We start from the raw sequence: 9,897 nt of genomic DNA on the forward strand, positions 1-9,897 counted from the left end.
GTTTATACATAACATCGATGTTGGTAAAATAGTGATAAAGCTGAAAAAAAAAAATATATATATATATATATATATATATATATATATATATATATATATATATATATATATATAATTATTATTAGCCTCAGAACACACTGCATGTACCTCTCCACCATGAATGCAATAAAATAAATTCAAAAATCAATGTCTCAGACATCAGCCAATGTCATAAGCATTTCATGTCATAACTTTCTGTGAAAGTTTCTGTTAGCTTTTAAAGGTATTAAACTCTCCAAAAATCTGGTTCCTATCACCACCACTGTGAACAATTCTGACTCAGTAAGTTTCTCTAGAATAAAGCATTTTATACCAAACCACTCAATGACTTTGTTTACATCAAGCAGAAATTTTATGAAATCGGTAGGATTCCCCTTTAAATGCACTGTGCTTTACAATGTCTTGTATGGTCCATACAATTTTATATACAATAGCAGTTTGTGAAAGTGATTATATGTAATTTTAGGGGGTTTTCATTCATACAATATCTTTCTTCCTCTGTTGCTGACTGGGCACTCTAGATGGCGGTAGAGGTCTTCATTTTTATTAAACTTTGTTCTGACACATTTCACACGCTGTCTTCGAGAGAAGACCACAGCCCATCTTCACTCAGGGTCAAAAAGGGAAGTGGTCATGACATCTTTTTCTTTCACAGTCACAGAGTCACACAGAGACAGAGACAGAGGTGCGTTTCAGGGCCTCTGATAACTGTCTGAGTTGGTGTGCATCTGGGATCCTGAACTCAGAATGAAGATCCTCCTCATCTTCACCCTCTTCCTGATTTCAGGTAAGGAGATGCTCTTCTAAATAATCATCACTATCAGCAGAGTCAAATGAAGCCTTTACTCAGATGGACATTTGTCCTCTTTTAGTAGGTGGAGGAGAATCAGAGAGAGTGACAGGATATTCAGGAGGAGGAGTCCTCATCAAGTGTACATATGAGAAAAAATACACATCAAACAAAAAATATTTCTGTAAGGGTTCATCACCAAACTGTGCTGACCATATCAAGACAGGAGTTAAAAATGAGTGGATAAATAGAGGAAGATTCTCACTGTTTGATGGCACCAGAGCTGCAGAGTTCTGGGTGTTGATCAGAGAGCTCACTGTAGAGGATTCTGGACTGTACCAGTGTGGAGTTGACATAAATTGGCTGGTGGACGTCTACACACCAGTGGACCTGAATGTACACGAAGGTGAGTCTCTCCCACCATGGCACCTCTTTACTGTCCTAAATGTCCTGCATCATTAGCATCAGCTACATTGAGATTGAATGTACAAACTCATATAACGATGAAACAGCAGGAATGAGAAGGAATTGTATTAAGAACAGACCTACTCATCATATCAAAGTTATTGTGGAGTTTCTGCCTTCAGAGATTCCTTTTTAGTCTCTGCTTGTTTTATTTCTGCCCTGAAAATGCAGTTGTGTAATTTCTCATATTTGACCAAGGTTGTGTACATACAGAGCTACAATTGCTGTTTAGGAAACAGAAAGATCTTTACAAGGTTTTCTCCCAGTTTCCTCACTTTATGTAGTTTGTATGTCTGTAGTACTGAGCGCCTTTGAACTGACATGTTTAGCATCTTTCTGAATAAGAAAATGGACTACATTTATGTAAATCTGTAAAGAGTGATCTGAACATACTTTTATTTGGAGGGGTGTGGCCTCTAGAGAAACGACAGAACATGCAAAGTCGTAGAGTCAATTTGAAGAATTTTTGAACACTTCAAACATATCAGTCCTAATAAATCAGTGGCATTTTTTCATTAAAGAAAAACAGAATTACTAATGATTTACTTCACTGCTTCATGAGTTCAAACAATCAATTAATACAGCAGAATGTAACTTTTTCTGCAACTGAATTATCAGAATTTGTATTACATTGTAAAGGTTAATGCTAATATTTTCATTTAGTTGTTTATGATTGACAGATCTGTCCTATGAGAAGAGTATCAGTGTGACTGGCCATGTAGGAGGAAGTGTAAACATCAGCTGCAAATACCCACAATCCCACAGCACTGACCCCAAGTTCCTCTGTAGGAGAGTGGACACTGCTGACTGTAGTTATAAAACATCTGTTAAAGAGAGCAAAAGATGGATAAATGAGGGAAAACTGTATCTACATGATGATGGAAAGCAGATCTTCACTGTGAGCATCAACAGTCTGACTGAGGGAGACTCTGGTGAATACTGGTGTGGAGCTGAATCAGACTGGACATCTGACCATGGATACAAGGTTTATATCACACAGATCAACCTCAGAGTTACTGGTGAGTAGATCTCATTTTGAAGTACCATGTGTTCAGTTTTATGTTCAAACAATGATGCAATTCACACATCATGTTGATCATCAGGACTTACCCTGTATGTCCAGAGTGACTTTGAGAATGCCATGATTCAGTCAGTAATCCAGTTCAGAAAACCACTGTTTAGATCCTGCGTTTATGTCCATTTAAATGCCCATTTAAATCCCCACAGCAACGTGTTGGGTTTGAAACTTTCCCTCGTGTCTCAAACAGTCCTCAGATTGACTCAGACTATGAGGCTAAAACTGAGGCTAAAGGCTAGCCATGTGGTGTGCCCATGCTTCTGAGCTGAGAGAGTGGGGGAGGGGCAGGAAAAAGGCGAAAAAAGTGACAAATGCAGTGTCCCAATTCAACACGCTTAGTGCACTCTCCCTCTTTCCCTCAAAATCACACAATCAGGCTCTAAAACACATTTTAACAGGTAAATAACAATGAAAATGACAATATTATTATAAAATGTATGATATCTAGCTCAGTCTTTCAGTTTACATTGATTTTGAGTACTAAAAGTATCTGAAATTAAATATGCAACTTAATTTTCAATTAAAAATAAAGCCTTTCTTGCTGTGTATCAGAGTTTTAGCACTCAGCCTGAATCCAAGAGGACAGAAAATCAATAAAAAAACATGGCTGCCTTATGTTAATTGTTTATTTTTACTCACATTTTTACTTCTGAGGGTAGTTGTGGGCTGGAGGTTAGGGAACCAGCCTTATGACCGGAAGGACTAATAAGGGTCACTTAAAAAAGTATTTCATAATTGCAATTGTAATTGTACAGAGCTTAACTGAGGAAGTGAGAAGATCTGTGGTGTTTTTTTTCAGTCAACATTTCTGAAGCAAAAGTAAAAGCCATGATTGTCTTCATCTGTCTGCTTAGTTGAAATGTTTGCAAGCACAACTGCCACTTTCAGCATATGTTATGTGGATCAACCAGAAATGCTTACAGGTGTAAGAGAAAATAAACCACGAGCCAAATTCTGTTTATGATAATATGAATTCTGACACAAAAACATGGGGATGCACCAATACCAATTTTTCTTTTTCAATAATGATACCTGATCCTCAAGTACCGAAAACCAACACCATCTCTAGATAACTCTAGCTAATTACTTGACAGGTACTGAGTCCTGATGTTTATACTATTACTCTTCTTCAATATTGTATTTTGGTAAAAGCAGTGCTGTTTCACAAAAAAAAACATAGACGTTAGATAACTTCATGTTTAAACGATTTCAGAGCTGTTGAAAGTCAATATGGTTTATGGCAGTTTCCTTTCACCCTTTAAAATCCCAGGCTTATTACATACTAGTCAAGTCAAGTCAAGTCAAGTCAGGCCTTATTGTCATTTCCGCTCATTAAAAGCACACAGTGAAATGAAACAACATTCTTCCAGGGTCAACACAGGAACACAAGTGCGAGACAATACAATAAACACACTGCAGACAATACAGTACAATAAATAAACATGAAAGACTTGCAATAAATACAAACAGAAAACTGAACACAGGCAGAACACGGTACTGAGAGTATGAGCAACCAGAGCATCAATATACAGTAAACAGTATTCGGTTGATTCAGTAATTCTAGCAGCTAACATTGTTAAAGTGAAATAAAATGTGCAAAAATGCAGGTATTCAGATCTACAGTCATATCAAACAAAGTATTTCAGTGAAACGCAGTAACTATATTTAAATACAATGTTCCAGACATTATTTGGAACCGCAAGAAGTGGGGAGTGAGTTAGTCCGTTATTTGTTATGTAAATGTGTGTGTGGGTCCATGTGGGTGTCCTTCAGTTTAGTCCATGGGAGTTGAGGAATCTGATGGCTGATGGCCTGTAGCACATTCTGGCTGTGAGGGCCCGAATGCTGTGATACCTTATTCCAGATGGCAGAAGAGAGAACTGTTCCTGTGAGGGGTGTGTGGGGTCAGTCACAATGATAGTGGCTTTTCACGTGCAGCGTGTGGTGTAAATGTCTGTGATGGAGGGAAGAGAGACCCCGATGATCTTTTTGGCTGTCCTCTCTATTCGCTGGAGGGTCTTGCGGTCAGAGGCGGTGCAATTCCCAAACCAGGCATGATGCAGCTGCTCAGCACACTCTCTATCGTGTCTCTGTAGAAGGTGGTAAGAATGGTGGGTGGGAGATCAGCTTTCCTTAACTTAGGCAGGAAACAGAGATGCTGCTGGGCTTTCTTGGTTATGAAGCTGGCGTTCAGGGTCCAGATGAGGTTGTCCAGTAGGTGAACACCAAGGAACTTGGTGCTCGCAACAGTCTCCACAGGGGAGTTGTTGATGGTGAGTGGAGACTGTGCTCTCCTGATGTCAGACATATTTACACCAGTCTGTCAGTCACCGCACTTCCTCTCTGTATGCTGACTCTTCGTTCTTGCTGATGAGACCAACCACAGTAGTGTCATCAGCAAACTTTATGATGTGGTTGGAACTGTGAGCTGCCTCACAGTCGTAAGTCAGCAAAGTGAACAGCAGCGGACTGAGCACTCTGCTCTGGGGTGCTCAGTGCTTAATGGGATGGTGTTAAAGATGATGCTTCCGATCCGGACTGACTGAGCTCTCTCAGAAAGTCCAGGATCCAATTGCAGAGGGAAGTGTTCAGGCCCAGCAGGCTCAGCTTTTCAATGAGATGCTGAGGGTTGATGGTGTTGAATGCTGAACTGAAGTCTATGAACAGCATCCTGACATAATTGTCCTTTTTCTCATGATGAGTGAGGGCCAGGTGAAAAGTGGTGGCTATGGCAACATATGTAGAGCAGTTGGAGTGATATGTGAACTGCAGAGGGTCCAGTGAAGGAGACAGCCGGGTCTTGATGTGCCTCATTACGAGCCTCTCAAGGCACTTCATGATGATGGGCGTGAGTGCAATGGGATGATAGTCATTGAGGCAAGACACTGGAGATTTCTTAGATGTTTAGGGATGTTAAAGATGTCTGTAAGAACTCCCAGTAGCTGGTCTGCACATTCCCTGAGCACTCTGCCAGGAATGTTGTCTGGACCAGCAGCCTTAATATTCAGTAACTACAGGGAGTTCAGTGAAAACTGCCTGAACTATTTTTAGGTTATAGAAGTGTGTAATAAAAGTTTTGGCCTGCTTGTGAGCCCTGTCCATTTAAAGGGTTAAAACTGTGAATGAACATTTTTTTTACCAGATTAATCATAAAAATTACACATTTATTTCCACTAATTTCAAGAAAAAATCATTATATTTCTATATAAATTATATTTCAATACATATTCTGCTCAAACACCAATATAATAAAGCAATCTTCTCTTTTGCCAGTACTGATACTCCAATGTTAGTTCACCTAATACCTAAAAATACCTTATTTTTCCTTTAAACCTAAATGCCTAAGATGTAAATGTCTTCATCTTCATTACCAGAACAAGAACCACCAGCAACAATATCATCTCCAACATCTATATCCACTGGCAACTTTTCATTGAAGACAAATTCATCAAAAGGTACAACACACAGATAATCTACCAAACACATTTATTTCAGTTCAGTTCTTTCCTTTAAATGCAGATATTTTAGCACTGTCAAACACACATTAGTTTACTGACAATAAACCAAACATATCCTGAACTACTGAAACCACACTGTCTTCAGATTCTGCTACACACAACACACTGTACAGACAGTCCATCTGCTCATACACTGTTAGCTTGATCACTGTTAAAGTATTAGATTATTGTTTGTTATTATTTTTTATGATTATTTATTATGATTCTGTTTCTCCAACACCAGAATTCCCAGTTTCCTTTGTGATCACTGTTGTGTCTGTGATTCTGGTGTTGTTTCTGACTGGACTCTTCATTCTCACTGTGCGAAAAAGACTCAGGCCTCAAGGTACCACCACATAGAAAAACATGCACATATATGATACTACAATGATCAAAGTTATTATAATATTGTGGAAAAAAGCCACGGGGCGCACAGCCAACCAGGAGCTGGCATGTAGAGAAGAGGTGCGCACCCTAGTTAACCCTATCAACCTTGTCTTCTCAGCTTTATAACTCAGGAATGCTTTAACGCAGCAGTTCACTATGCATATCCTTAGAAACTGCGGAGTCTACCGTTTCTAAAAATAGTGGCGCCATTGCGGTCCGATGAAGCATCTGTGAGTAATCCACTGTGGAAAAACAGTAAAAATAGACGCTCCTTCAAAGTTTGTTTTATTCTTCTAGTAAAACTCAATTTCTGTGCTGAAACTCTGCATCTCGCTTTATTTCCACTACTATTATTTACTATAGGGCTTCTAAAATATTTACATGGTGTTTCAAATCTAATATCTGATTAGATGAGTCAGTATTATCGACCGAAAACGCCTTCCTTGCACCGGCGTGTTGGACACGTGCACGCACATCTAGAACTGAAGAAATACGTGCGTACCTTCAGAGTCTTTTGGCGTCCGTCCAACACCGCTGGACTGATATAGATTTCAAGTATATATTATGGTACATAGTTCTTTATTGTGTGTTTTCTAAATAAACCAGTATTTATCTGATCATTTCTGGAAGGATTCTTTATTATAGGAGTAAATGTTATTATAAGCAGTTGATAATAAACACCCAGTGTACTAAAACAGTGTTTTATACGCCGGAATATTAGCACTATTGGCCCTGAACAAAAAACTCAAAGGCTTGACCTGCTGTGTCAGTCTGTCACATGCAGTTTTAGCAACCTGCATGGATCCTTTAGGTGAGAATATCAAGAAAAATAAGTCCGCCTGATGCTACTCATATACTACGTCACAGTAATAAGCCATGTAATGAACATGATCATCATCCAACATGTCCAGTTTCATAAAAATATCAAACTTCTGTGGGCATTTACAACTCAGGTGATTACATATTTGAGAAACCACATGTCTTCTGAAAATAAAACAACATATAACATGCGCCTATCTCATATAATTACTAGACTTACAACAGCTGAAAGAGGAACTGACAAAAAAAAAATAAAAAACACACCTAATAGTGTAGGCCCCTAAGGGTTAAGAAGGTACAATTTGGGGTTGTCGTTTCGTTAGAGTGAGTGTGTGTTTCAGGTGTGTTATTGCATCAGGGTTTGGGGTTGTATGTGTGTGATGGGGGAATCACTGATAGAAGGAAGAAGTCTGATAGAAGTCTGTAACTGATGGTGATCTTCCCTGGGAGTTTTGTGTGAAGTATGTTCCTATTTAAACCTGTTGTTCATTAAAAAGCTGATTTTGGATCAGAACCATGGCTTCAGTTGAATCTTCTTTTGACTGCCGTTATGTTGGTGAGTGGGTTGGCATCCTCCAGCGAACAGGAGAAGAGCTGCACTACTTCAAACTCAAAAGGAACAGCATAAAAGAAGATGAAGAGATGCAGATGAGTATGAAGCTGAAAGCGACATGGCAGGAATTGGTGGAGCCTGGCTTGAGCCAGCTGATTAGGAACCAGTAAGCGGCAGCGGAGCCCAGCTAGAGCCATGTGAGGGAGAGCCTGCAGTGCTGTCAGTCAGGAAGCTGCTCCTGCACAGATGGAGGTGAGAGGGAGAACGGATTAGCATGTTAGTGGTGGAGCTATACATGATGGCTTAGCAGGTGTACACCGCAGTGCTGTGTAGGAGGAGCTGCTGCTGGAGTATTTCCTAAACATGCTGTGTCTGGAGAGACTGAAGCGGCAGGTGCAGCTCATGAAACTGGCTGGTCTTTGAGCGGCATTCACTGAGGCAATGACAGCGTAGCTTGACCTCAACAAGGAGACAGCAAGGCGAGCAACACAGTGCGACGTGGCAGAGGAGCTCCAGGTGGAGACGGCATACCATGTGGCCCTGAAGTGAGCGGTACACTGAATGGTATGCAGGCAATGCAGAAAAAGGGGACATTGCACCAAGCAATGCCGCAAACATAAGCTGGACAGGAAGCCCGGCTGCTCTCGCAGGCTGGAAGGTGACCACCATCTAGATCAGGTCACTGATGGCCGAGTCAACCTGAGGGGGAAGAAAACAGCTCTCTGTCTCCCAGGGGCTTCTGAGCCAAGTGCACAAGTTTTGGCTTAGATTTCCTGGTGGCGGCCAGAGCCGTGCTCAACCTCAGGAAGGAAACACTGGGCTCAGCGCCCAAAGAGCAGTCAGAGCAAGGCAGCATACCTGGAGCGGAGTGTGTTATGGAGCCGCCGTGGTGGGGAGACAGTCCTGAGGGAGAACTGGCGAAGCATGCAGCCCATGGCATTTGGGTGGAATAGGACAATGGACATTCTGAAGGCCCTGCTCTTGATGGACCATAAGGGTGGGCAGCGTGCCCTTGTGTGATGGTGATCTCCCCTGGGAGTTCTGTGTTAAGTATGCTCCTGTTTTTGCCAATTGTTCATTAAAAAGCTGTTCTCCGATGAGAACGATGGCTTCAGTTGAATTTTCTTTTGAAGGTACATAGTAAGTTACAGTATTTAATTGAAGACAGGGACTGTACTATGATGCTGGACTGATTCATATCATCACTGATTATGTTCTTGGTCTCACATTTGTGTAATGGGTTTTGCAATTTTAATATTATTATTGCTAGAACCTTATGTGTGGGTGTGAGGTAACCCGGATTTATTTGAAGTCTACAGACCAGGGCAAGAGAGAAACACTCGCACCAAGGATGCTTCAGAAAAGAGAATTTATTGGCTAAATATCAAACTACTTTTGGACTACATTCAATGATAAACAATATAAAATAAAACAAGAAAACGTGATAGTAGTGAAAGACAAAATAGCTCGAGTAAGTTAGAGTCTTTCGAGGGTCGATCTGTTCACAGATCAGTGCGTGGCTCTGGGTGCGATGCTGGGTCTCCGTGGCGTCAGAACCGCTCCCACTCCGCTGGCGAGGTTCAGGTTGCAATCAGGGTTCTGAGGCTGGTGATACTAATTTAACTAACTACCTCTCTTTAGCAGAATCGAAAGTTATGGATATATTCTCCCGAGCCAGACAAGAAATATCCACCTTCCTTCTCTGAGGGTGGTTCAAACTAAAGGTGTGTAGGCGAACAGGCAAGTTACAAACAAACAAAGGTTTCAGATCTGATAATTTAGCGTCCTAATACTTCTGACCTGTCTTTCTGACCTAGGCCGGCACAAACTTAGGAACCTGTTTGCGAACGCAGGAACTCTCCCAAATTTGCGGTACACTCTGGTTTTGCTCGGCTGGAGGCCCTACCCTTTGGAGGTGGTGCCAGAGTGCCGATAGGTTCTCTTCACCTAAGGTTCTCCAATTGGTTGTGCATAGTTTTAGGAATGCCTTCCCCAAAATCACTGCCTCCTTTGTTTCAGCTAGTTTAAACAAAGAAAAAGAACATTTCTATATCATCTAATTGGTTTAACTTTCAAAATCAAGGAATGAACAATTTAGATATTCAGGCATGTTTCTAAGAGAGAGTTTAACCCTTGTTACCTGATACACAGTACATGTCAAAGAACACAGGTACTATTTGCCATTTATCAACTCGGAATATGACCCAATGCATGAAAAAAAAAATAAAATCAACAATAAAAGGAAAGAAACAAAGGAAGAAAAGAAAAG

At 40.7% G+C, this 9,897-nt stretch overlaps 1 protein-coding gene across 1 annotated transcript; it reads left to right on the plus strand.

The window, feature by feature from the left end:
• Window positions 1–709: 709 nt before the first annotated feature.
• On the plus strand, window positions 710–8,581 carry LOC118797758 (polymeric immunoglobulin receptor-like). The gene is made up of 6 exons (XM_036557023.1): window positions 710–826; window positions 912–1,235; window positions 1,975–2,313; window positions 5,747–5,827; window positions 6,114–6,215; window positions 8,397–8,581. The coding sequence occupies exons 1-6, from the start codon at window positions 787–789 to the stop codon at window positions 8,579–8,581; spliced, it is 1,071 nt and encodes a 356-aa protein (XP_036412916.1). The 5' UTR covers window positions 710–786.
• The last annotated feature ends 1,316 nt before the right edge of the window (window positions 8,582–9,897 follow it).

This window comes from Colossoma macropomum, unplaced genomic scaffold (genome assembly GCF_904425465.1).
Source record: "Colossoma macropomum unplaced genomic scaffold, Colossoma_macropomum, whole genome shotgun sequence".
In the NCBI taxonomy this organism is placed as follows: Eukaryota; Metazoa; Chordata; class Actinopteri; order Characiformes; family Serrasalmidae; genus Colossoma; species Colossoma macropomum.

Excerpts from the sequence above, each read along its gene's own strand:
- LOC118797758 (XM_036557023.1), top strand. The coding sequence starts at position 787 with ATGAAGATCCTCCTCATCTTCACCCTCTTCCTGATTTCAG. Across the intron at positions 827-911 it reads CACCCTCTTCCTGATTTCAG|TAGGTGGAGGAGAATCAGAG; the intron begins GTAAGGAGATGC and ends GTCCTCTTTTAG. Across the intron at positions 6,216-8,396 it reads AAAAAGACTCAGGCCTCAAG|ATTTCCTGGTGGCGGCCAGA; the intron begins GTACCACCACAT and ends GTTTTGGCTTAG.